The following is a 27,430-nucleotide window of genomic DNA, read 5'->3' on the forward strand; positions in this document are numbered from 1 at the left end:
CGGTGACATTATCAAAATCAAACGCGAGGCCGACCGTTAATGAGACCGAGAAATTCTCCCTAATCCCGAACATGGGTTTTGCATTCCCGTGTCTAGTGCACGAAATGTCAACTACATTCGTGAAATTTCATTCAAATTTTCTGACAATTTAAAAAAAATAAAATTCACCGTTACCTTTAAAGGACAAAAACATAAAAAAAGAAAAAGAAAAAAATGATGATGATTTTGCAAAACAAGTTGGATTTTTCTTGGTCCAAAAACTCCAGCTTTAAATGCGCAAGTACAAGTAGGTTAGATTAGATTGGTCTATTAAATTACTGCGATCCGGCTTGATTCTTTCCTTAATTTTTGCTAATGTCCTTGTCAGATCTAGTTGGCTACGCTGTGCATGCTAGGGCAGGTAGGAAGCAAGCGAGTGACCTTTTGGAATTAGAAGAAATCGTTTCTTCTTTGCAAGAAAAGGCGAAGGTTGCTTCTTCATTTCGTCAGGGACACTTTAATTTATCATTGATGTTAAAAATTGATTTTTATATCAGTGACTAAAAGTGTACTCCTTAATTTAACATGATTCTCACTGGAGCATTCGATTTCTCACGCTCCCTTCATGCATTATGTTTTTTTTCCCATGATGGTTCGAACAATGCGTTGTAAGGATTAAGTAATTTTGATTCCATTTTCTACAAACTTAATATTGAAAAATATGTGATTGTATGACTTGTATATTCCTTATTCTTTTAAGAGTTTGTATTGTTTTCATCAAGAAAAAATGATGTGAATCCAAGTATTATTGTATTATTTACTTTACAAATGAAGTAAATTGCGAGTTTATGATAAAAATCAGTGCTTGAGAATTGTATAACTTCTCTATTTCTACTTAATCACTTCAGAAGTGCACTAGATGTATTTGGAATCGAAATTTTTCATTAAGGGCTTACACGATAACCCAAATTAGGTGCTGAAAATTCAACACTTGATTAAACTAATAACTTTAAATGAAATTGACTTAAATTATTCAATTAAGTCGAAAATCTATGTGGCAATTAATAGTTAGAATCTTGTTAAACATATTTTAAAAACTTACATAATAACCTTTATTTTCTATGCTTGATCAGGGATTAATATTAGTCATTTATAACTTTGTAGTTACCGGTTACCACCAACATTTGAGCATATCAAAGTGTCAAACTAGAAAGTGGAAAGAGACAACCAAAAAAAATAAAATAATAAATAAATAAAACTGTATAAGAAATTAAAAATGGAGATTGGGAAAACGCAAAAAGCTAAGCAAAAAGTATTCCAACCTGTCCAGAATCGGCGCTCTGGACACAGTTCCCATGCATCCTCTTCAATCTCACCTCCCTCTAGAGAGAGAAATTTCTAGAGAGAGAGAGAGAGGTTGCAGTTGCATCATGCATGTTCCATTTCAATCTTTGACATCATAAGCAACCAAAGATCTCTACTCCTAGACACGCCATACGACCCTCCTCCACACACGCTCTCCCTCCTTTCTTCTTCTAACCCTCGAGCTCTCCAAGACTCCATTTTTGTGCTCTGAAAGTAGAGAGAGAGAGAGATGGGGTCGGGGTCTTTCAAGGGCAACCTTGGAGGAGCGCAGAGAGGGCGGCCGTACGGGATGATGCTGCTTCTGGCATTCGGGGCTGCTCTCATCGGGGTCATGGCCCTTCACAAGCTCCGAGAGAGACGCATCTCCAATCTCCTCCTCAAGGACAAGGACCGTGAGCTCTTCTCTCTCCAACTTCTCTTGCAGGTCCTCTCTCTCTCTCTCTCTCTCTCTCTGTGTATGTCTCTCTTTCGGGTGACCTTCATGTGTTCGAACTGGCGATCTGCATGCATGACGCCTCTGAACCCATCGCCCGCATAAATTTCGTTGCTTTAGAATTTTCGCGGTCTTAGCAGTTACGGTAGGAAAAAGAAGTTTTTAAATCGTCTTGATGGTCAAGAAGTCGAAGAACCAGCTCCTACAAGCAGCTTCCATGTCCTCTGTCCTCCGTTTTTTTTTTCTCATCCTGTTCTTGTTCCAGAAGTGCTCGACCCAAGAGATTTACATGCCAACAACTGATTGTAATTTTGTAATTTTGTAATTTTCTGGTTTTAAGGTTTTCAGCTTTGCAATAATTTTCTGTTTTCCTGGCTGGCCTTTTCACGTTCCAATTAGTATAAATTGCTTCCGATTGTTGATGAGCTTGACTGCTGATGATTGTCCTGAAGCCTGACTGTTCCATCAAAATTTTACCATGTGTAGCGAGAAAGAGACCACAACACCGAAATGAAAAGGAAATTTGAAGGGATGAAAGAGAAGATGTATGCCTTCAGGACGCAAAAGATGGAGCTGGATAGTGCGGTCCTCGAGATGCAGTCTACAGTCGGCTCGCTGAAGGATGAGATGCGAGCGATGGAGTCGGCACTTCAAGAAAAGGACAACGAACTCAAAATGCTGCGTGAAAAAAATATGGAGGCGAGCCAAAAAGATCCTGAGGAAGTTTCTTTGAGAGAGATCTTGAAGCTGAAGGAAGCAGAAATTGAGGATTTGAAGCAGCGTCTTGAAAAACAGGTCAACATTGGCTCAGCCAGCTCCAATGACCCGTCGAGTCTGCCTGGGAATTCCAGTTTGCAAGCAGGCGAGGTGCAGAAGGATGAAACAAGCAATGCGGGTGCCAATGAAAAGGGCGAGCTAGCAAGCGAATCAAACAGGACTTCCTTGATCAAGAGCAAAATTGAAGTCCTGGATGGCGAAGTTGCATCAAGATCTGATGAGGGTTCTGAAGGCAGACTGGGTTCTGCTGAGAAGATAGGAGTGACAGAGATGGAGAGGTTGCGGGGGAAGGGAGATAGCTCAGGTGAACATCAAAAGCAAGAACAAGTTGCCAGTGAAGGGAATGGGATAGAGAACCGTAGAGAAGATATTGATGGTCTCCAAGACGAGCGAAAATCCGATACTGGAGAGGGAACGAACACTCCAAATGAGAGAAGCACATCACACGGTGCAGATGAGGTCTCGAGAAATATGAATGAAAATGGTGATGCGGAGACCGTCAATGTGAAGGAAAGTCCAGAAGAGAGTGGAGTAGGCAAGGGTGGTATGAAGTTGGAAAATTCGGAAAATTCTCACGGCAATGAATCGGACTCTGTTGTTACAGGAAAGCAAGGCGGCCTATATGTGAGTAAGAAAAGGGGAAAGAAATGGAGGATGCTTGCGAGAAATAGGAGGCTGGAGAACAAGGGGAACAGAAAAAGAAGACTCATTGGAGATGCGAAAGAAATCAAACAATACCGGAGTGAAATAGAAAACCAGTTGGAGAGCACCGAAAGGAACCAGCAAACTGTTACCCACTTGAGAAGAGATGAATCTGAGCAGAGAGAAGAACAAGGGAGGAAAGAAAATCGAGATCAAGTTGAAATCAAGAGTGTACCAGCAGACTCAAGTGAAGACACAGTAAACGGAGGAGAGGAAAGCGACAGGAGTGGAGGAAGCATAGGTAAGGACTCGAACTTCTCGGACGCTAAGTTGATTGAGTCTGAAAGTACTGAAAATAAGGGAGATGTAGAGGGAAGTGGAATGAGTGGCGGCGAAAAAGGTCCTCTCAAGAATGAAGAGGAAGAGATGAAGAGTGGCAATTCGCTGACGAACGGCGAAGTCTCAACCAATTCTGCTTCACAAGGAAAAGCTAACAACATCACAAATGAAGGTGCAGAACAGGAAGCGAATGTTGAAATCCGAAGACAAGAAGATCAAGGAGCCAATGCTGCCCTAGAGACCACGGAAGTTGAAACTGGCGGAGCAGGACTTGCAGCTGACAAAGAGAGACTGGCTGCTGACAAAGAGAAAGTTCGTTACAGAATTGAGGAGCGGAGACATTCAGAAGATGACGACTCAAAAGAATCAAAGGCAGATGGCGCCGGCCGGGATCTCTCACAGCAAACTGATGATTCCAGTTCGGAAAATAACGACGAGTACAAGGTAGAAACCGATGATTCTGGGTTCTAGTTATGTAACCCAACTGTGCTGTAAACTATAGAGCCTGTGCGTTCCTATTAACTGTCGATGTGTGTTCAGACAATCGAATTTAGTCTTTATTAGATATCACCCATCAATACATACCATATGCTGATAGAGAGACACGTCGACCACTTGGTCGGCCATCGCAGTACTTCTCTCTTCTCAGGCAGAGAACTCGGTGAAACAAAATTTGTGTGAATACAGTGCTAAGATTAATGCTCAAAATTGATACTCTTGAATGAAAATGTAAATATATATACAAACGCAATGCCCAATATTTTGCTAACCCACTTAAAATAAGCAATGTTTTAGACGTGCAGATAGTCCTCATCGCATGTTCATTTTGTTTCAACGCGTTCGCAGGCAGCTATCTTTCTCTCTCTTTTTTACCCGATCTAGATGTCAAAACCATTCTAGACCTCGCTTCAGGTCTCTTAGAAGTTTTAAAGCAACTCCAAAGTACGGCATGTATGTGTCACGGGAATTGGACCGTGCATGATTGAGGAAGACTTCCTAAGATCGCTCAAAGTTCAGCATTCGGAACGTTTCTAGTTTATCGCTCAAAGTTCAGCATTCGGAACGTTTCTAGTTTAGCATTCGAAACGTTTCTAGATACGGACAGGATGATAACTGTATCGAGAATCTAGAACTTTCTTAACATAAATATTGATAAGTGGCGTGCATGATTGAGGACTTCCTAAGATCGCTCAAAGTTCAGAATTCGGAACGTTTCTAGAGACGGGCAAGACGGTATTTGTATCGAGAATCTAGAACTTTCTCAACATAAATATTGATATTTTGTCCGTTGGATCGAAAAGCGTTCAATGATTGCAATGATTGCAATACGAAGAAGTACCCACCTCTCATTGTAATCATCCAACCATTTCACAATTAAAATTTCATTCTTTTATTCAATATTCTCTTTCTATAAACTTTCTCTCCCTATGATTCGAGTTAGCGAGCGATGACTCTCTCTCTACGATTCGGGCTCACGAGTGAGCAAGCAATCGATTCTAAGAAAGGCTTGGCTTAGACACTCCAAACGATCCAAGGGAGCCTAACGATCTCAATCCCAAACAATGAGCCCGTCACATATGCTTTTTGAATTTGCAAAGGATACAAGAGATTAAGAAGACTCGGTTATGAAGTGATGTAAAGTACTGAGAGCAAGCATTTGAACAAATGGGTCATATCAAAATGATCATGATGATAGCAAAACAGCCATGTTGTCCACGCTAAAGCAAACGATTTCTGCTATTTATTCCCCATAAGTTCCTTGGAAACTAATGAAAGAGAACTTCTCCAACAAGGAAAAATGCATTCTCAACAAATACAGTCGATTGCCTTATCAGCAGGAAACATTAGTGAAATTATGCAATCCAAACTTCAATGCGCTGCTTCCACCAGTTTCTGCAAGCAAAAGACAGTCATGAACTGACTCGGTTAGAAATGGGAAGGCCAAAAATCTCTAAAGAAACGAAGAGACAAATACAGTCATGAACTGACTTGATTAGAAAAATGTTTTCATTACACCAATACATTTGGTCATTGACCACCTCCTTTTCCAGGTAATTTTATGCAGCACATTGACTTTGTGTAACATGCATAGTACTGCCAATCCAAAAACCAAACCTGGCTCCATACTACCAGCCTTAATGATGATCCAAATTATCTGCTTGATAATTAATTGTTTAATTCTAGCCACCAGCCCTTCAAATCATCTGCTTGACAAGTAATTGGTTAATTCTACACTAAGTCTAAGTTCACTGTTTGACAGAATTTTCTCACATGAGAGCAAGGACTCCGTGCGTGCAAGCACATCGAAGTGCCAACATTTCTGACATCATAAGTTTACCAGAAGCCAGATAAATGAAAAAAAACATAGAAGCAGACTTCCAGAACAGTCCAGAACGGTGAAGAAGCTTCAAAGTTTACTTTGAATGCAGTAAATTGCTGTAAGCTGGATTAGCAGTACCAAGGCACGCACACTTGCCTTTTTGCTTTATAAATGTTATGGAAATCTAGTGTGGTACAACTACAAAACTTGATAGACTGCAATTGGTGTACAAGAGCGAATGATACCATCAATTTTAAATGATTAGCAATCTCAAACGTGCATTACCTATGCATAGACAATGACCAAAATAAATACAAAGCTACAAGTGTTATACCTGTTACATCTCATCCTCTGAGCAAGCACAGCCACACATACACAAAGCTAATAGTTACTCGACTTCATTTTAACATGTGAGAATATGCTTCTAAGATAGCTAGGCAACCCCACCCACTATGCGTGCGTCACAATAACACTGCCTCTCCAGGAATTCATCTAAAACAAGGGATATACTAAATCTGCTAGATCTAGTCACCAATGGAAAGGCAGAAGCTTCAGCTTATACTCTAGCAGCAGCAATAGACAAGCTTGGGTAACACGAAGAAAATAGGATTTGCACTGTGTGAACAATTTAAGTGATATTTAAGATCTACCATAGAGTGTAAAGAAGGATGACAAATTGCAAAGATCCTTTTGAGCCAAACTAGTGACCATACATATTTAATGTTGAGTCAAAACTTATGAAGATATGATACCATGATAAGAAATCAATTGTTACCTCTTCCTTCTTATCCTTTTTGCCCCCAGTGAAGAATTTGTACCCTCCATAGATAAGCACACCCCAACCAGACAAAGACACAATTACAAACTGCAAAAGATAAAAGTTAAAAAAAATCAATTACCAACAGAGGTTCCCTTAAGCCATGTGCATTAACACAAGAAAGAACACAACGATTTTTTATTTTTTTAAATAAGTAAAAAGAACAGAACAAGATGATTCCAAAGCACACATGACATTCAGACTGACATAATCAAGTGTATGACCATGCCAAATTATAGCAAAACTATATATCTAAAGTCTTAACTACAAATTAGTAAAGACTTGCTCAAAACAATAAACTGACAAGGTTATAAAAGATCAGATTTCTACTTCTCATCTACCCAAGCAGAATGACATGATGAGCTGATCAGAGAAGGATGACCACTTCAACAATATTATGTCGTGTGCATATACACCTTGCAGAGGCCAAAAACTCATAAAATAGTTAAGCATAAAGAAAAAAAAATTATAACCTAGCAGCAAAAACGAAACACCTTTTAAATATTTCCACCACGATGGAAGCTCCCAAGTAGTTTATTAATCCCATTTCAGCAATTAGAAGAGAACTCTGATGATCCAACAAACTGAAATGACAAAAAAAAAAGGATAATAACTTTACATGCTCTTCCTTCCATTTAGATGGACTCAAAGGGTCATCCCAAACATTAACTCTTGGTGGTCCATGGTGATCTGTATGACATAAAAAAGCGAATCAAGAAAATGAAAAGAGCAGATTCTAATACCAGGATAGATAAGAAAAAAAATAATATCAAGATTAAATTGAAAGATAATGAGAAACCATCACTTTACAGATTTACATAAGAAGTCTCGAGATATTCTATACAACTTAACAACATGATCTTCATCTAGAGAAATGCTTAAAGCAAAGATTCAAGAATTGGCCATTGTCTAGTAACAAAACAAATTTTTGTTGTGGCAACATTGTCAAGGTCCATGATTGACACTTAACTAGAGCTTGGAAGCAACAAATCTTGCTACTCCAATTCCCCCACTGACCTAAACGAGTAATATCCGTCGAATTGCACATGCTACGTTCACCGCTAATCTTTTTCATTCCCACTTTCGATCCCAAAGATCGAATCATGACCCTAATGGGTTCTTCACAGAATACCCAGTAAGTCAACAATCAACACAGCCACCACTGAACCGGCATTTTGCCCTATATCCGCCTATCTCTATTGCCATGCCAGCAGAAGTCATACACACCCATCTTAAAAATCCACAACCGCGCAACGCGGATTCAGGAGATAATTCCCACCATCCAGCTAGGAATAAGCCAAAACCAAAATCAGATGATATTCAGAAAAAAAAACCTAACTAGAGACACCGTCGTCTCGTCCTTCCCCGAACTTCCCGACCATGAATAGCGATGCCACGATGCAAGAGGGACTAGCGACACAGGGATCCGAACTGAATCGCAAACGCTCATACAGTCCCGACGCGTGATCCTCGATCATTCCAAATGCGAATTCGTGGGGGTGGGGGGAGCTTACCCGCCGCACCGGCGAGGCCGCGCCGCTGGCCGAAGGCGGCGGCTTGGGCCGACAGCCCCGGAGAGGAGGCGCGCGAGAGAGCGGCGGCCCGGCGAGCTGCGATCGCGGCTAACGCAGTAGCCATGGCTGGATCGAGAGAGAGAGGAGAGAGTGTGCTGCGCGATTTGAGGACTCGGCAGAGCTTTGACGGGGGAGAGACGGCAATAGGGCAAGGCGATGGGTGTTCTTTTCTACGGGAGGAGAGGGACGCCGTCGTTTTTGGATACCCAGGGCCAAAAAAAAGGTTCGAGGAAAATTGGATTATGGAATTTTCTTTCAAAAAAGATTGCGCCGTTGCCGGGGATCGAACCCGGGTCTCCCGCGTGACAGGCGGGGATACTCACCACTATACTACAACGACCGATTTGCTGCGTCGTCCCTTCTAAATTTATTCGTATTTATCTATAACCAGAGACATTGCTTTACCGTTTTGCCCTCGAGCGGAACCTCCCTCCTCGTCGAAACCCTAATTGAAGCGGCTTCTTCCTATCACAGTCGCTCGCTTGCCGCCTCTCTCCCTCCCTCTGTATATGTGTATATATAGGTGGCCTTGCGTTGTGCAATCGCTTATCTGAATCCGAGAGCTAGCTCCTCCTCCACCACCTAGGGTTTGTCGTCGTTCTCCCGCTCCTCCTCTTCCTAGTTATGCCTCTGCTCTTTTCTGTTCTTTTGCTTCGATGAATAAAGATTTCGACGGTGCGCCCTGCGAATCTTGTTTGATCTCGAACGGGATCCGACGCGATGCAACGCACCGCACGATGCATACCCCGGGCTTCTCCGAGTTTCAGGACGCTGACGATGGCAAGCCCCAATGCTCGTGCTAGATCGAGGCGCCGTTCGTGTTGCAGTCTAGCTTCACTTCTGTGTCCGTAGCTTGAGCTGTGTCAATTCAAACGGCTACATCTCTCAGCGATTGCTCTCGCGTTTTTTTTTTTTTTTTTTTCGAGCAAAAGTTTTGTTTTTTATTCGACTGCGGTTTTTGTTGTCTGTGGAAAGGAGTTGCGAAGTGGCGGTCGGCGATGATTACAAATTATCCGCGCTTCTGAGTGTCTACAATGAAGCACAGAGGATAAAAAAATGGTTGAATTTCTTGATATGAGCCGATACGTTTTCGGATTCATATAAAAAAAAATTCGATTTTGTTTTCATTGAAAACGGCAGTGATGATCGATGTACAGCTTCAAATGCCAGTTCTGCTTCAGAAAATTCTTGATTGATAGAGCTGTTTATATTGTCTGAGCCCTCCTCATTGACAACCTTTTGAATTTCCATCTATTGTTTATATTCGTTGCTTAATGATTTTGGATTGTTTTCGTTTCTTTTTTCTGAAAATCTGGCCTGAGTTGATGATGATATGATCCGCCTTGTTGAGGTGTAGATCGCCCCAAGCCCTGTTTACAGGGGAACCTACTTGGGGTCCTACACCATCCATGAAAATGCTGGATCTGTCTGAGACCTTCAACTAGTACTTCCATTCCAAAAGAAAGAAGGTCTGCCTAATGTTTTTGTTTGGTCATTATCAAAATTTTCAATTTGAGTCTGCTTCGAGGCAAGTCAAGAACTGCAATTCTTTATTGAGGTGCTGTGTTGTCCTATCAAGAATAACCCATATGCATGATGTCGAGTTGATTAAAATTAAAACGAGGCGTGCCAATGCTGAGCGTTTGCGCATCTCTTCTTGTGCTTGTGTGGATAGTAATGAGATTGTGCAGCAAATTTAGGGTACCAGCCATAGCTGTCTTTCTGAAGAGTATCATTGGAGTTTTGAGTTTCAACTATACTCCTTGCCTTTTCTATGTTGTGGGCATTGGAGTCTGAAAAAACTCACAGATCGGGTGTTGTCTATCAGCTTCTTCTCTTGAATATCCCACGAGTTTGGAGTTAAATAACAGCACAACATTTATCCTGCAGCATTGCTTTCTTAAACCACGTTATGCTTGTGCTTTTGCGTACATTGACTATCCTAGGTTGAACTCAAGGAATCAACCCGGTATTAGATCAATCTTGTTTATGAAATATGTTGTTGGCTGATAGTAGCTGGGTTGGTACCAAAACTCATGCTTTGTTTGAGACCTGCACGAGTGCTTGGTTAGCAGTTGGCTAGTTGGAGATATCTGTGGTTTTGTCGGATTGAAATCAAGCTGCCTGTCTTGGAGATAAGAGTGCATTGACGAAACTAAAATGTCCGAAGACACGCAATAAGCAAAAATAACGTTCTCCCTGCAAAATTCAAAGAGAAGCTCCAAAGGGTAGATGAGCAGCAAAAGTTACAAGATCACGGAGCCAAAGCAAATTCATAGAAATGAGGACATCTGTGGTTTTGTCGGATTGAAATCAAGCTGCCTGTCTTTCTTGGAGATAAGAGTGCATTGACGAAACTAAATTGTCCGAAGACACGCAATAAGCAAAAATAACATTCTCCCTGCAAAATTCAAAGAGCAGCTCCAAAGAGTAGATGAGCAGCAAAAGTTACAAGATCATGGAGCCTACGCAAATTCACAGAAATGAGGACAGAGGTAGGATTTTAACCAGCAATTCAGAGGGAGCAGCTGCCTGACCTTGCTGATGATAAGCTGGGAGCTCCCTTGGAATATGATTCGGTTTCAATAAATTTTGAGAACAATCCCATTAACACTTCCCTCCGAAGTCGAACAGAGTCTTGGGTTCGGTCGGGCTTTCTGTGGTTGCTGCGGCTGTTGAGCGGTGCTTTGAGAAATTTGATAAAAATCACACAGCTGTAGTATTGCAGTGTAAATTTAATGATAGCAGAAGTAATTAAAATAAAAACAAAGATAATGATTATGTTGAATATAATATTTTATGAAGGTACTAATACTGACATATAATAATCGGCGATGTACTGTAGTTATAAGTAATCATAGTATAACATCTTGAGAAAGATTTAAAAATAATCACTTGTATCATTTAAAATAATCACTTGTATCATTTAAAATAATCAATTAATAAAAAATGTTTTTATTATTAATTGTAATTAATATTTATACATTTTTATAGATAATAAAAATATTTTCCGTTCACTCATTGTTATAAACTAATTGAACCGTGATTTATTAAGGATAGGATAAGATTTAAAAAGAAAAAAAAAAGTAAAATAATTGGCTGTTCATAAGGATAAATTTGATCTAATTCTGATTTTTATTTTAACTACCAAATGCAGTCTAAACGCACAAAAAATTGTATGCTTTTACATTAGTGCCAAAAGATTTTGGCTTGCTTAAGTGCCACTTAAAAAAAAATAATTATTAAGTGCCAACTCTAATTTGAATCCTTGAAAATCTATATTTACGCTAAGATTCGTCCCAGAGTTGAGGTAGGGCCCAGGGTTGACATACCTTGTTTTATTGGTATTCGAGCAGGATTAATATCTGGAGTGATAAGGTGCATGGAATATGATAAGTTAGCTAGGAAAGCATATGAAATTATCGAAAAAATCCTCAACTTATTACACAATTTACACTTTTACCAATTCAATCATAGTCCAATTGAGTTCTAATCTTTTTAAAAATTTGGCAATATAGTCTATCCGGGCAATTTTGGTTGGAAATAGTTGATGTGTATGCTGGCTATTTTATGTAACATGGCTAGTGTTAACGTGAACACATTTTATTAAATTTTCTTACTTTTTTTGAATTTTTATATTTATTTTTTTTTCATTTTATATTTTGGAGAGTTCTTTATTAGATGGTTATACTACTTTGTACGAGGTGATGAAAATAATCTAATTGGTAAAAAAATTTATAATTAATATTTGTATATTCATGTAGCCAATTTTGACTTGATTTTGACCGAGCATAAATTTTTCTGATGTCTAGTTGACTCAATTCATGCGCCTACGAAAAGTCCAAGACTCGATTGTCTAAAAAAACGATTTGATATGAAAAAAAGCGTTAGGCACGCAAATATCCAAAAATTGGACCAAGTGGGTAGACATAATATTTTCATCGTTAAAATTCGATCATCGTGATTGAACGTAAGTAAATTTAGATGATTAGAAAGCTCTTAAAGGTCAAGTATTTTAAATCATCTAATTTGGTAGAATTATGAAAATAATATTTATCTTTTTTTTTTTTTACCCAAATTTGGCCAAACTTTCATTAGGCATAATTTTCTATTCAATGTCCACTCGATCTTCACATGTACAAAAGGTCGTTTCCTGTTTGTTTCAAAAATCCAATTCAGTTTTTAAAAATATTTATCATTTTTACCTAAATATGTAATGAAATCAATATGGAAATGCAACTTCTATATGCTTCCTGCTGTAGCACAGTGTATACTATTTAAATCAAGCCTGGGAACATCGCTATAATAGCTAAGCCCGAAAAGGAGCAAAAGAGTTCAGAGACCTTTTACATTAAAAATTAAAACAATGCATCAATTTTATCTCTAGGAGTCCAAAGCACCAAAAATAAAATAAAATAGAATGATACTCTCCCCGATTTTTTTTAGGCAGACGGTCATTCACGGGCGGTGTGGTGGCCGAGTTGATCCGGCGGGACATGGTGGAGCATGAGGGCGACCCGATAAGGGCCACTGCACGGGCCATGAAGGGTGAATAATTTGAATCTATATAAAGTCTACTTGCCAAATTAATAAGATCTCTTTTGCATCTATTACTTTCCCCTCGGTTTGAGGCTAGAGCGTCCTTTTCACTGCTGCTCTATTGAATTCGCCGATCGAAACTCCAATGGAATCTCATTCGTCGCCGATCATTGGAGATCCAGGTATTTGATCCATGATGCTACTGGTTCAAATCAATATACCATGTTGTCATGAAAAGTATTTAGGTATTGTGTGCAGCAAAGATAAGCCCATTCATACTTAAGAGACTCGTTTATGCAATGCTAAATAACGTACTTGCATACTTTACTGAAGAAGCGTGCAACATCCTCTTTACTCACACCATAATTCAATATGACTTTATGATCACACAAAAGTTGTACATCATCGGTCATGTGAATGAGACATCCCATGAACATTGCATAGGCAATTATATGCCCATTCCATTGGCCACCGGACAGTTTAAAAGCAACCATATTGGGGAAGAAACAACCGAAAGGATTATCTTTACATGAACAATCTACCAGGTGGCTATTGGCCATTGTAGAAAATGATCCAATGAGTATAAAGTTTAAAATTGATATTTGCGTATTTTTTTAGCCAAATTTGACTTAATTTTGACCAGACATAAATTTTTTGTTCGACGTCTAGTTGACTCGATTTTCGCACCCATGAAAAGTCCAAGACTTGATTATCTAAAAAATGCGATTCGATATAAAAATTGTGTCAAGTTTGTAACTGTCTAGAAATTGAAAAGAACGGATAGTAATTTCATTGTTAATATTTGATCGCCGTGGTTGGACATAAGTAAATTTAGATGATTAAAAAGCTCTTAACCTCACATGATTAGTATTTTAAATCATCTAATTTGGTAAAATTATGGAAAGCAATATTTATCTATTTTTTTACCTAAATTTGACCAAATTTTCATCGGGCATAATTTTTTTGTTTTACGCCCAATCAATTTTTACATCTAGGAAAAGCTCCTTACCCAATTGTTTCAAAAATCCGATTCGATAGTTCTAAAAATATATATTTATCTTTTTCTACCTAAATATGCAATGAAATCAATATGAAAATGTAGCTTCTAATTGCTTCTCGTGATTTGGGATGATTGTACTATAGTTAAGTGTAAACTGTTTCAATCAGGAAGAGCCAATCATGCGTTGTCATGAAAAGCATTTAGGATTTGTATGCAGCAAAAATAAGCCTGTTCATATTTAAGGGACTTGTTTAAAATTACAATGAGCTATGCTACATAACATCCTCATAGACTTAATTGGAGGAGTGTACAACATTCTCATTCCTCATTCCATGATTTAAGATGAGTTTACAATCACACAAAAAGTTGTACATTATCGGCCATGTGAATAACGTGTCCATGAACATGGCATAAGCGATTAAGTGCCAATTCCATTGGTCCTGACATTGTTCAAAAGCGGCCATATTGGGGAGAATATAACTAAAAGGATCATTTTTATATGTACAATCTACTAAATGGCTATTGGTTGTTATGCGAGGTGATGAAAACAACCTAATTGGTAAAAAATTTTAAAATTGATATTTGTGTTTTTTAGCCAAATTTGGCTTAATTTTGATGAGCATAAATTATGCATTTAATGTATAATTGACTCGATTTTCACAAATATGAAATGTCCAAGACTCAATTGTCTAAAAAAAGGCCATTCGATATGACACTTGTTTAAGTTTTCTAATATCCAAACTCTTGTTTATGTTTCCACACTTCAGAGTCAATGTTTGAAGATGTTATCCATGGGTGAGATAACAAGTTAAGGGCGTGCATGACAAAATTTATGTTTCTCGATTTCTCTGTTTCTCTATTCCCCGGAACAGGTTTGGAACAGAAATCCGTTTGGTAACACAATTTGATTTCTTTATTTCTGAAACAGATTTCTATTTTAGAAATAGAGAAATTGAAGAAATCGGAAGCTGAAATTTTTAACTTCTCGGTTTCGAAATAGAAATCGAAACGAAATCAAACCATATAAAAAAATCTTGCGCTTTCTTGTTAACTTAATTCACTCATAAACACAACTTCACAAATTATTGCTAATTTTCTTTTTCTTATTTTGCTCGTGTTTTTTTTTTTTTTTGCATTTTTTTTTATAACTTCCTCTTTATATATGAAAGGCAATTGAATGAGTCCCCAATTTTAAAAAACGACCAAGTTCTTAAATGCTTACTTAAAAACAATGGGGCTCGTTCCTCCTAGAAAATGTACACACATGGCTAGTTGAAGAAAAAGTTCTTACGTAATAGATGAATAAAAAACGTGCCTAGAAATTTAACCTTATTCTTTTATGGATTCAAAATTCTTGCAAAATCAAAATAATTAGATTGTTACACAATCTTGAATTTTAATTTGAAGGCAAGAGATTCAAGAGAATCTCTCTCTTTGCTATGCAAGGGCCATTAAAGGTTCATTGAGCAACAATAAAAAAATTAGGGATGAACAACTGGACTGATTCAATTCGAGAATCAAAATAAACCGACTTTCCCCCGATTGGTTCCTAATCATATATTCCTTTACACCATTAATTTTATTTTATTGATAATATTATATAATACTAGTTTTTGATCAAATGACAATGCTGTATATGCGTCATTGATGGCACCCATATTCATGCTTTCGTAGTACTTGTCTGAACTTACGCAGGATGGGCTTGCAAACGATACATTGACCGAGGAGGGAAACCAAATAAATACGCATAGAAAAAAAATTGCTAATAAAATGGCAATGGATAATAATATGCCGGAAATTCCATGAAATTGTATTTTCAACTTTTGTAATGTATTGATATTATTTCGATTATTATTTTGTATTTGAGGATTTCCCATATTATTTTAGTATTATTTTGACTATTATTTTGTATTTCTATGTTGTTATCTAATCAATTTCTATTCCTAGAAATAGAAATTTTGTTATATTATCAAACGGATTTTAGTTTCAGAAATAGAAATTTTGAGTTGTTATCAAACGGGTTTCTTTGCTAGAAACTTGTTCGGGAATAGAAATTAAGAAATTGATTTCGTAAATCAATTCTGTTTCAGAAATTTTGTCATGCGCAGCCTAAGTATCACGGATACACGACACGACACGTCAACATGTCATTTTTTTAAAATATAAAATTTCGATCTTATTTGTGACACGTTGTATATTAAATAAATATTTTTATTTTTAATTAATTTGATTCAAATATATAAATAAATAATCAATTAAAAAATAACCTATAATAAATTTAAACTAATAATTCAACATTATACTTTTATTTTTCAAAATTATTTTTTTATTTCATTTAATTATTTTTTTTGATTAAATAAAAAATCACCCCACCCCAACTTCCTTTTTTTCCCTCGTCTCTTTCCCCTGCCCCCAAAATTTTGTCACTTTTCTTTCCCTCTCTACCCACCCGTCACTTCCCCTTCCCCGTCACTTCCCCCTTTTTCCCTCATCTCTTTCCCCTGCCCCCAAATTTATTTCACTTTTGACACTTCCCCCTCCCTCCAACACGCCAAATCCCTTTTTTTTATTCTTTTAGTTTCCTTCTCAAAATCTCAGCAGTGCCCTTCTTCTTCTCCTCCTCCTCGCCGACTCCCTCCTCTCCTCTTCCTCTCAATCTCTGTTTACTGTCGGTCCTCATCACAATCGTGCACCACCTCGCCTCCAGCCTTCCTCCCTCATAGCTACAGTCTCATCGCTGATCCATCGTAGCATCACAAAGTGGCAGCCCTCCCCTCAGTCTCTGCTCTTTCCCTCACCGTTTCTCGCTGTTGCTTACAACCTCGTCTCTGCTCCCTCGTCCTCGCCTCCACCCTCCATTGTCTTTGGGACACGTGTGTCGACACGTGTTGACAAATCCGACACTCAACGCATGTTAGAGCGTATTGACGTGTCCAATACGCTCTAACATGTGTCGGACACGACACGGAAGCACATATAACGTATCCGTGCTTCATAGATAATAATAGATTGAATGCAAGAACCATGAGTTTTTCCCTAAGATTAGTCATTTCACAAGCAACATTGGTTATTATATTTGGTGCATGTTCAAGATAGGATATAAAGGGAACATAAATCGAATAAAATTATCCTACAAAGAGGTGGGATAAATGTGAATATGAATTCTAATATTTTTTTCTCAAATAACAAATTTCTTAAAATTAACAAATTAAAATTATAGTTCAATATAAATAATACTTGAATTCTAATAAAAGAAATTCAAAATAAAAAATATAAAATTTTAGTTTTTTAACTTAATCTTATTTTTATTTTTATATTCAAATTTATTTCTATTTTATAAAATAAATTCAATATATGAATATATTTATTACATATATTAGGTGTTTTAGTATTTTAGGTAAATTAGTACAATTTTCTATTTAATAAGATTTTATTAGAGAATGACGGAAAGAGAAGAAAGAAATTAAAAATAATTTAATTAATAAAGAAAGGAAAATAAAATAAAAATAAAATAGACTAGAGTGTCGTGAGAGATTTTTACTATATCTCTTCGTAAAATTTGTGATTCATATAGGCGTCTCTATACCATAATATATATATATATAATATGATGTGAATATACCCAATTTTATTATTATAATCATCAAACAATTGATAGGATATAGTAAAATCCTTTGCATTTCATATCCTTTCTTATTTAGTCATACCCTAGTTAAAAATCCGGACGACTAAATGTAACTATTATGTTTCCAAGCTCACTTTTATATTAAATGGGAAATTGATGAGATTTAGCAAGCAAATCCCACTTGTGTGCTTTATTCCTTTTTAAGAAAATGATGGGAAAAAGGGAAAGGTGAAAAATAAGAAAGAAAATAAAAATAAATTATATAAGTACCTTACTAGAAGAATCGTCAATTTTATATAAATAACAATGAGCTAAATATTTTATAGATAAATAATTCTAAATAGAAATTTTTGGAAGCAAATGAACGCGAGACTTCATCTCTTGGATTTGAGTCTTTACATCAAGAAAAGTTTAAGGTTGCGTTTCGTTGTTCAGATTTGAATTGGGATAAAATAGCATAAGGTTGGACTAAAAATCCTCTAATGCTATTCAAGAATCCTATTATATGTTTGGTGCAATTCAAGATAGGATAATTTTTTTTTTTGAAAATTTCACTTGCCCAGCACAATCTCCCTTTATATCCATAACTCACTTTAGTATAGGATGAAAATACTTATTATGTGAAATTATTACTAAGAGAAGAGATTACTCTCACAAACAATTTGTACTTTTTGCTCTTACTAAATAATATATATATTCTCATGATCAATTTTGTTATTTCAATCTGGTTCTTCGCTAGGAAATGAGATTCGAACTGTTTATTCCCAATTCTAAAAATTCAAAACTAGGCACCATCCCTCTCCTGGTTGAGTAACCTCTTCTCCTTAATGCATAAAGACATGGAAACATATTATGCTAAAGATGTAATAGGGAAATTTTCAAATAAGGGTGTGAAGTAAATATTGTTTCAAATAAAGGTCTAAAATATTATCATATTCTTAAATAAGAGAATGAAGTACCAAATTAGTCTTAAAGAAGGGTTTGACCTTACAACTGAATTGAAGGTATTTTTATCATTTACTTTTTTTAGAGAAATTTCTTTCCTTTTTTGTTTTTCTATTTTTTCCTCATCCGAACTGTGCGAGGGCCATGGCCCTCCCTACCTTTGGGCGAGGGCCTACAGCCCTTGACTAAGCTTGGGCTAGGGCCAATGACCCTTGCCTAGATTTGGGAGGGAGTTGGGTTTCTCTCTCGATTTTGGCAAGGGTCATTGGCTCTCATTAGTACACTGGCGATCTCGTCAGCCATGGCTGTTGCCCCATTGGCATTAGGGCGATAGCCATAAGTGGGAGGGCTGGTCTGAGTCCTCTTGCCTTTATTTATTTATTTATTATTGTTTGTGTTGTTTTTTTTTTGAAGTTTTAACTTTTTTTTTCTTTTTATGGAAATAAAGACAATAGAAAAAGGAAAAACAAAAAGAAAATAATTAAAGATGGTAAATAACTAAAATGCCCTCAATTGGTTGGAGAGGTCAAATTATTTTTTAAGACTGACATGACACTTAAACAATTATTTGAAAATAAGATATATTTACAGCTTTTATTAAGAAAATGATGATACTTTGGATTATTATTTAAAATAAAGTTTACTTTAAATCTTTATTTAGGAAAAATAATACATCTTAGGTCTTTATTTAGAATATTTCTCAAGACAGCACGACCGTGTGCCTCATCGATGCTTGTCTCGTGGGCTGATTGATGCTATTGCTGGCTTCTTTCCATATTTTTTCTTTACCTTTGCCCATATATATTTCTTTGCATTGGATTTGCCTTGAAAAGTCACGACGTGTTTAGAGGAACGGGAAAATGAGGGACCACAATCGTGTTTTACGCTTTCACGTGTTCTGACATTTTGTGTGGGGTTGGTTCCAATTAATATGGAGTTACGAGGAGAATCCACTACTCGAGGACTGTCCCAGGACAAGTGAGCCTTTTTATTTAGGTCAAACTATCATCTGTACGTTTCTCCTTGGAAATGAACTTTTTTCGGTTTATAAAACAGTAGGAAAATTTTGGGATGATCTTACATATTAACGTTCGAAAAATTGCTTTTGTTGCATTGGATAATTGTGTGCATAGGATAAGTGATTGCGTGAGAAAGTAGATGGATTGGAAAATTAATAGTGTTAGACTCCGTTTGTTTCGTGAAAACTATTTTGATTATTTTCGGTGATTGGATCGTTTGGGAAAATAAGTCAATAAAAAATATTTTACCACTAAGCTTAAATTTCGGAAAATGATTTTCTTTTTTAAAAATTGATAATCATTTTTTAAAATACAACTAGTTTTTGAACTTAAAACTCTACATTAAGACACATGAATCCCATCACTTAATAGCGAGGCCAAATCCCGACGCAAAGACTTAGGTCCATCGAGGCCATAAAACACTGAGTTAGACCCCCGCATCTCGATTTATCAATGCCGGGAGCTGGTGCCAGGGATTGAGGTTGAGCCTCCATGGGTTTAGGCATGGGCACCAAGATCTCGAGTTTGACCTCAATGGATTTGGGTCTCGGGCACTAGCTTCAGGGTCCGGCCTCAACGGACCTAGGCCCAGGCACCGGCAAGGGCACTGGAGTCCCAGCTCGGCGTAGGTTGACCAGGCCCCGGGCGATGGGGTTCCGGTCCACGCGCGTGCGCATGGGAACATTGGGAAGAACGGGAAGAACTGACCTTTTAGCTTAAAATACACAAATTCATACTTCAGCATATTTGCTTTCGTCGTGCCACGCGTGCGCGCGCGGTTCGGACGGGCAAAGCCGGGGCGTGTAAGAAGAAAGCGAACCCGATCTCGCGAGGAAAGAAGTGGATGAAGAAGTGACAGAAGCTTTACTGGTCATCGATAAAGGAACAGAGGCTCTCCTTTTCACGTCAAGTCGTCAGCTCAGCGTCAATCTCGGATCACGACAAGTTTCATTTGCTCCGCGGTTTTCGCGTTCTCTCTCCCTTCTTCATCTTCTTCCTTCGTCCTTCTTCTTCGCATCTCGACTTCTCGCAAGTCAACTGAACTGACACTCTCGCCCGCGCGCGCGCGCAATCCGAGGCGGCTTCTTCCTTCCTTCCTCCTCCGTCGGCATGACGATCTCGTCCTTCTTGAAGAGAGCTTCGGGCTACCTCCATGGCCACCCCGCTGGCTTCAAGGCTTTGGTTCTCGTCACTCTCAGGTACACCCCCCTGCCACGCCCCCCGCCCCCTCTCCATTTTTTTTCCCTCTTCGTCGTCCCCTGCATTCCCCGTCGCCGTCGCCGTCGCCGTCGTCGCCTTCTCTCTGTGTTTCTGAGCTCTTGACCGAGTCCGGTCGCGTTCGTTGACTCGCTGGAGCTCTTTAGTTGGGCACCGCGTTTGTTGGAGGTGGCTTGAACGCGTGGCGAGCGCGAGCTGAAGTTCGTGATCTCGAAACTAGCCGATGTTTGAAGCTTCTCAGTTATATGACCGCGATCGGTGCACCTGGTTACGTGAGAAGACCAAGCGAGGTTCCGAATTTTGGGGTTTCTATTGTTGAGAGTGGAAAGTGAGAGTTGATAGTCCGTCGACTGTGATTTGGTGGGTTTTCCGGCATTGATCGTCTGCTTCTTTATTACGATAAAACAGAAGCAGGGTATGTTTTGGATTTGCTAGGCGCAATCTATTTTGGTGTCTTGGATGCTCAGATCGTAAGCTTGAAAATGTGTGATCGTGCAGATCGTAAGCATGAAAATGTTAGCATCTTTTTGCAGCATCCTTTTCGTGGGTGCATATGTCCCTGTAAGCAGTATATTATTTAGTATGGTTGATCTTGCAAGCGCTACCGAGTCATCAAGATAAGATCTCATCACAGTGAATTCCCTTTTCTTAATTTATTGCAGTTTTCTTTTACTGTTGATGAATTTCTATCACTTCCATGACTTTCTTAATCTTGTGTAAATGTGATGAATCTTCGTATTTTTTGGTGGATAACGCAATGTGCTTCTTGTTTGACCAATTACAGCATATTGTGACAATGTGTATCCTGTCATGTGAATTTTTGCAGTAGCGGGAGTTTAATAGCTTATTCAGATTCTCAGTCAGAGACTGATCGAGTTGGTCTTGGACCAAATCAGAAGGAGCAAAAGAAGAAGAAAGTGGTGGTGCTTGGAACTGGATGGGCCGGCACTAGTTTCCTCAAGGATATCGATATTTCATCATACGAAGTTCAGGTTGTTTCACCCAGGAATTATTTTGCATTTACACCTCTGTTACCTAGTGTCACATGCGGAACAGTTGAAGCACGGAGTATTGTAGAGCCAGTTCGAAATATAATAAAGAAGGTAATTTATTGTGCTCAAAGCCTCAGATTTTTCATTTTTGCTACCGTTGTTATTGACCATATAGAATTGCATTTTTAAGCTTCACTCTGCTATGCAAGTTAGTATGGAAAAAAAGTACTTAAGTTGCTGTCTAGATTGATATTTATGGTAAAGAAACAAGGATATATTGATTGCCATTCTGTAGTATTATCTAGTCACTAATTGCTTCTTGAATGCATAAAGAACAGTCAATTTTTCATGGTTCACATGCCAGAAAGAAAACAAATCTTATGCTACAGTGACATAATATGATGCTTACTTGATTATTTTCATGTATGGGTTGGGCTTAATAATTAAAATAGCTCACTCGGTCATTTTGTTGGATGTGTCAATTCTAAAATTTCGTCAAGGTCTTGAAACTAGTTCAAAATGCTATAGCTAGATCACATTGACTCTTATTCTTCTCATATTTTTGAAGTTGCGATTCCTGCATATATCGGATGTCAACCCAGTTTCATGAGGATTGCCTGAAACAATCTTATAGCAACCATTTTTTTTTTTTTGCTTTTGATAAACCAGGACAAAAGGATTGTTTACTTTGTAAAATTGGTGAATCAGACTAAACTTGATATTTGCCCCTGCTTCAGCAATACACACTTTCAGTCATCTCAAGTAGATATTATTTATGGTATTTGATTTTTAGTTAGTCTTACTATTAGATAAAATAAGACTATTGCCATTCATCATGTAGATACACTGGAAAAAGTCTATTATGGAGTAGAGGGATATCTTATGATTTTATCTTTATTCTGGGGTCTATCACAGTGATATTGGGTGCAACTTAGATGAGGTATATGAAATGCTGATACTCGATTCTACTACATTAGGGTTGGTGAAAGGAATGCCTTGTTGCAGTTATTTCTAGTCATTAACGGATACATGTCATTTAGATCCAGCACCACTAGTGATCCCATTTTTCTTGCAGACGTTTTTATTTTCTGTCTTTCTGACGACATCCATACTAGGATGCCTTATCCTCCACCTCTTGATTATTTCTTATTGCTCTTTTCCTCTGTTTTTTTCTGTTCTATATCAGCTATTCTTTGGGGTCTTCATTTGGTCCCACTGGCTTTGTTCTTGGATACTTAACATATTTTTGTCATATGCCTTACTATCAGAGAAATGGAGAGATTCAGTTTTTTGAAGCTGAATGTCTGAAGATTGATGCCACAAATAATCAAGTTCTATGTTGCTCTAATCTGGACCAAAACTTGGGAGGAAATAGGGAATTCTCCCTGGAATATGATTACTTGGTTATAGCAGTTGGAGCACGAGTAAATACTTTTAACACCCCTGGTGTAAGGGAGAACTGTTACTTTCTGAAGGTTCGTAAGTTTTCTGTTGTTGCAGAAATATTATTTGCTTCTTAAATTGCAATGCTTGCAGGTGGTTTTAGCAGATCATTTTTCTGTTGGTCCTCATTTTGTAGGTTTTGGGCTTTCAATGCTTTAATGGGTATTTAGTGCATGTCATGCAGGAAGTGGAGGATGCACAGAAGATCCGTGCTAGTGTAATAGATAGTTTCGAGAGGGCCGTCCTTCCAGGCTTGAGTGAAGAAGAGAGAAAAACGCATCTTCATTTTGTGATTGTCGGGGGAGGTCCCACAGGTGTTGAATTTGCTGCGGAGTTGCATGACTTCGTACAAGAAGATCTAGTAACCATCTATCCGATGGTCAAAGATCTAGTTCGGATAACACTGATCCAATCAGGAGATCACATCCTAAACACGTAAGGAAATTTCACTGCATTATTTTTCTATAATGTTTTTGAATCATGCTCAAAGTATTCAAACTATTCTGAAACCCATGGATGCAGTCAGTGTCAGGTCAAGACAACACGATCTTTTGGATTTGGAGTTGCATCAAGGAGAATTTTTGATCTGTCAAACATGAAAAAAGCCTGAAATTTTTAAGGGCTGCTGCTCTATTTGAACTATTTATTGTGCACATGCTATATCAAACATCCACGAAGTCAAAGTGTCAAACAGGAATGACCATCAAAATTTCTAACTTTGCGGTTTGCTTTTGTTTTCAATTAAGCTTGTATGTTTTTCCATGTTTTTCCAGCTGAATGCAATGTGTTTGAACTCCATTATTGTCCCTCTGTCATGTTAATCGCTAGCAAATTGTTTAGCTTGTTAACTTGGATAATGAAGAATAACAGAAGGCAGGACTGTTTGATGTGTTCTCTCCCTTTTTCCATCCTATCATTACAGTGAAAGGTCTGTCCAGTATTGTGGTGATCTCAGCTCAAATTGTGTTTTCTCCTTAAATATGCTTTTCATATGGTACAAAAATTTAGTTAAGATGCTTGTGTAGGAGCCATATGCAGATTGAAATTTATTAGTGTAGGAGCCATATGCAGATTGAAATTTATTAATGGGAACATAAATTTTGAGAGCTACGGAATATGGACTCCTGCCACTTCAGAGGTATGGAAAATTGTGTCAGGATGATATATCAATAAAGTTTAATTTGTGAATTTGGAGTGTATGCGCCACAAGTTTGGAAGGTGATACTTTGTGGTGGACGGTCAGAGTACCAATGTTTGAAGAGGCCGAAAAATTTTGCCTTTTATACATGTGGTAATTGGGGTTGGCATCTATGAGTAATTTGTAAGAAACGCAATTTTTATTTATGAAAGTTGAAATGTTTGTTTTGTTTTGTTTTTTTTTTCAAATTCTCAGGTATGATGAAAGAATCAGTTCATTTGCTGAGCAGAAGTTCCGAAGGGATGGCATTGATGTCCGTACTGGTTGTCGAGTTCTTGGGGTTTCAGAAAAGTCGCTTTCTGTGAAGGTGAAATCCCATGGAGAGGTTTACTCGATTCCTCATGGATTGGTTGTTTGGTCAACTGGTGTAGGGACTCGTCCAGTAGTGAGCGACTTCATGGAGCAAGTTGGTCAGGTTTGTGACATACTGCCACGCATGCATGAAATGGACTCTAAGAAACCGTGACACTGAACGTGCAGGATTATATCTATTGCCTTAGTGCCCTCAACCTACGGCTACACATTGTTTCCTTCTCTTGCCATGTCTCAACTACTGATATGCTGTATCATTGTTCTTAGCAGAATGATTTGAGATTTTGCTCAATCTGCAGGGTGATAGACGAGCTCTTGCAACTAATGAATGGCTACGGGTGAAGGGCACTGAAAATGTTTACGCCCTAGGTGATTGTGCTACAATAGACCAACGTAAAATAATGGTATATTTTTAACTGATGTCTGTTTTATCGTATGTTCATATGGCTGGATGTGTCGGTGTCTGTCAGTTAGCAGTACTTACACTTAAAAGTAACATATCTCAGTCATTCCCGTCCAACTCACCGGGAGATTGAAGAGCAGTTTGTGCTTTGCGGCCCCGCCCCCAACACTTGAAAGTAACATATCTCAGTCATTCACATGAATGGCCTCATTTTGGAACTTGCATGAAAATGCTTCTCATGTGAAACATCAGATTGGTTAATGTCTTTGGAAGTTTATTTTCAGTTCGTATTAATTGACCACATTATGTCATGCATGGGTTTCTTGATTAGAACGTGGTTCCCCTTTGAAAGAGCATCTCGATCCTGTCCCATTTATCTTATTCTTCTCTAGCGGATATACATGATAAGTTGCCTATCTCTGACATGTAGCTTGAACATACTTGGTGAAATATATGTATTTATCTTCCGCAATGTGATGTGGCTGTCGTATGGCACCAAATAGTGCTGATCATTATTACTAGCTTAAATAAAGCAAAGCTGCATTTTACAAACTCTAATTTTCTACTGATGGTAATATTGACCTTAGAGATGGTATTTATCATCATTGTACTCTTGTTTTCTCCTTCTAATTTGTGATTACTACATTTGATATACTCAGGAGGACATCTTGAGCATATTCAAGGCTGCAGACCAGGATAACTCTGGCACTTTAACTGTCAGTGAATTTCAAGATGTTGTGGATGATATCCTCATACGGTATCCCCAAGTGGAAGTATACTTGAAGAGCAAGCATTTGAAGGATGTAACAGATCTGCTGAGAGATCCAGAAGGCAATGAGAGAGAGAGTGTAGATATTGAAGAATTCAAATCAGCCCTTTGTCATGTGGATTCACAGGCGAAGAGTTTGCCAGCCACTGCTCAGGTGATAGTTTTGGAAGTCTCTTTCAAGTAAAAATTTGCTGTGGCTTCTTTCTTGCCACCATCATAGAATCATCTAATGCTTTCCTTTCCAGGTCGCTGCTCAACAAGGAGCTTATCTTTCAAGGTGCTTCAACCGGAGACAGCAGTGTCATGAACTTCCTGAAGGTCCAAGACGTTTTACTGGTGTCGGGCAGCATCGATTTCGTCCTTTTCGGTATTTTACATTTTCACTATGTTTATCGTTTTTCATCGATGGGAATTATAGATGAGTTTGCTATATATATATTGACGTATATATATTTGTTTCCTTTCCACTCCCGACAACTGATTTCTTTTTATGTGGCCAAAAAGGTACAAGCATTTTGGATCGTTTGCTCCTTTGGGAGGAGAGCAAGCTGCTGCTGAACTTCCCGGAGACTGGGTATCTATGGGTCATAGTACTCAATGGCTCTGGTATTCTGTATATGCGAGGTGCAAAATCCCTTCATACATTGCTAAAAATATCATTTGATGTTTTGTGTTGCGACATTTAAAGCTTTTCCCTTTTTCTTCAGCAAGCAAGTAAGCTGGCGCACACGGGTGTTGGTTGTATTCGATTGGACACGAAGATTTGTTTTTGGAAGAGACTCGAGCCGTATTTGAGGCGACGAATGAGACGTGTAAATAATGTTGAGGACCAAAGGAATGTCGCTGTTGGACATGGAAGGCTGCTTTTGGCTTCTTCTTCCAGGTGTGATTGGCCATGTAATCTTCTGTCTTTCTGCAAGTCAGTGGGAGGTGAAATCATTGCCCTTTAAATCATGTCATGTAGTATGTAGATCAAAAGTATGTTGTGATGTTGCCGAAAAGTTTAGTTGAATGCTCTCGGGCAAAGGTGCTCATCGTGTTTGCGAAACACGTATTGGCTTTGTTCATTGTAACATTGGGGGTCTCGGTGAACTTGCCTAGTTGACTGAATCTGTGTAGTCATGTCACTACCATGTGAAGGCAGGCGTCCTGCTAGAGAACTGGATACGAGGACAAGTAAAATTCCAGGCAAATATGGTAGACTGCCACATTCCTTCTTTGGAGTTGAGACATCTCTAAATGAATTGCATTATTGTTTGAGAAGAGAGAGGAGAAAGAGGGTAATGCGACATTGTTAATCGAACTTTAAACTCTATTAATATTTCAATTAGTTGTCTGATTGCTTTTTTCACAGGCTAATGGTAATTTTAGCTGAATTATTCAATCTGAAAGCATTCAGATTAAGGGTGATTGGTTCCGGCATGGATAGCTTCCAAACTTAAAAACTGAAATTAGAAATTTATTTTGTCATGCTAGTTCCAATTTTTGATATTGGAACCAACCCAGTTCCAAACCGATCTGACCGGTTTTAGGATCAATCTGGAAATTGGCAGAGTTTGTTTTTCTTTTTGTTCCCCTACATTTCATCATACAAATCATGTGCATCTGTGCAAATTTGAATACAATTCTTTCTAATTGAAGATACTATGTCAACATATATTTAATTTTAATAAATATTTTTGTTCCAAAAGAAAGAACCTTTCCTAACAATCTCTAAAATC

General features: G+C 38.1%; 3 protein-coding genes and 5 non-coding genes across 8 annotated transcripts; 6 read left to right on the forward strand and 2 right to left on the reverse strand.

Annotated features, from left to right (window-relative positions):
- Window positions 1-1,302: 1,302 nt before the first annotated feature.
- LOC104424859 (myosin-16) lies at window positions 1,303-4,132 on the forward strand. The gene is made up of 2 exons (XM_010037370.3): window positions 1,303-1,768; window positions 2,264-4,132. The coding sequence occupies exons 1-2, from the start codon at window positions 1,574-1,576 to the stop codon at window positions 4,004-4,006; spliced, it is 1,938 nt and encodes a 645-aa protein (XP_010035672.2). The 5' UTR covers window positions 1,303-1,573; the 3' UTR covers window positions 4,007-4,132.
- A 1,059-nt stretch (window positions 4,133-5,191) lies between these two features.
- Window positions 5,192-8,405, reverse strand: LOC104424857. The gene is made up of 4 exons (XM_010037368.3): window positions 8,187-8,405; window positions 7,292-7,362; window positions 6,631-6,720; window positions 5,192-5,428 (listed from the first exon to the last, which is right to left on the reverse strand). Exons 1-4 carry the CDS (start codon window positions 8,308-8,310, stop codon window positions 5,405-5,407), a joined length of 309 nt encoding a protein of 102 aa, XP_010035670.1. The 5' UTR covers window positions 8,311-8,405; the 3' UTR covers window positions 5,192-5,404.
- A 109-nt stretch (window positions 8,406-8,514) lies between these two features.
- Window positions 8,515-8,586, reverse strand: TRNAD-GUC. Its single transcript has one exon. It is a non-coding gene; the product is annotated as a tRNA-Asp (tRNA).
- Window positions 8,587-8,976: 390 nt separating this feature from the next.
- On the forward strand, window positions 8,977-9,130 carry LOC120288605. Its single transcript, XR_005546710.1, has one exon. It is a non-coding gene; the product is annotated as a small nucleolar RNA snoR134 (small nucleolar RNA).
- A 109-nt stretch (window positions 9,131-9,239) lies between these two features.
- LOC120288658 lies at window positions 9,240-9,328 on the forward strand. Its single transcript, XR_005546760.1, has one exon. It is a non-coding gene; the product is annotated as a small nucleolar RNA U36a (small nucleolar RNA).
- A 49-nt stretch (window positions 9,329-9,377) lies between these two features.
- On the forward strand, window positions 9,378-9,471 carry LOC120288645. The gene has a single exon (XR_005546747.1). It is a non-coding gene; the product is annotated as a small nucleolar RNA Z223 (small nucleolar RNA).
- A 546-nt stretch (window positions 9,472-10,017) lies between these two features.
- On the forward strand, window positions 10,018-10,127 carry LOC120288657. Its single transcript, XR_005546759.1, has one exon. It is a non-coding gene; the product is annotated as a small nucleolar RNA snoR97 (small nucleolar RNA).
- A 10,109-nt stretch (window positions 10,128-20,236) lies between these two features.
- LOC104424856 (external alternative NAD(P)H-ubiquinone oxidoreductase B1, mitochondrial) lies at window positions 20,237-27,036 on the forward strand. The gene is made up of 10 exons (XM_010037367.3): window positions 20,237-20,573; window positions 21,419-21,695; window positions 22,853-23,059; window positions 23,212-23,462; window positions 24,421-24,640; window positions 24,837-24,941; window positions 25,600-25,863; window positions 25,955-26,076; window positions 26,214-26,333; window positions 26,417-27,036. The coding sequence occupies exons 1-10, from the start codon at window positions 20,485-20,487 to the stop codon at window positions 26,502-26,504; spliced, it is 1,743 nt and encodes a 580-aa protein (XP_010035669.2). The 5' UTR covers window positions 20,237-20,484; the 3' UTR covers window positions 26,505-27,036.
- The last annotated feature ends 394 nt before the right edge of the window (window positions 27,037-27,430 follow it).

Source organism: Eucalyptus grandis, chromosome 9 (genome assembly GCF_016545825.1).
Source record: "Eucalyptus grandis isolate ANBG69807.140 chromosome 9, ASM1654582v1, whole genome shotgun sequence".
In the NCBI taxonomy this organism is placed as follows: Eukaryota; Viridiplantae; Streptophyta; class Magnoliopsida; order Myrtales; family Myrtaceae; genus Eucalyptus; species Eucalyptus grandis.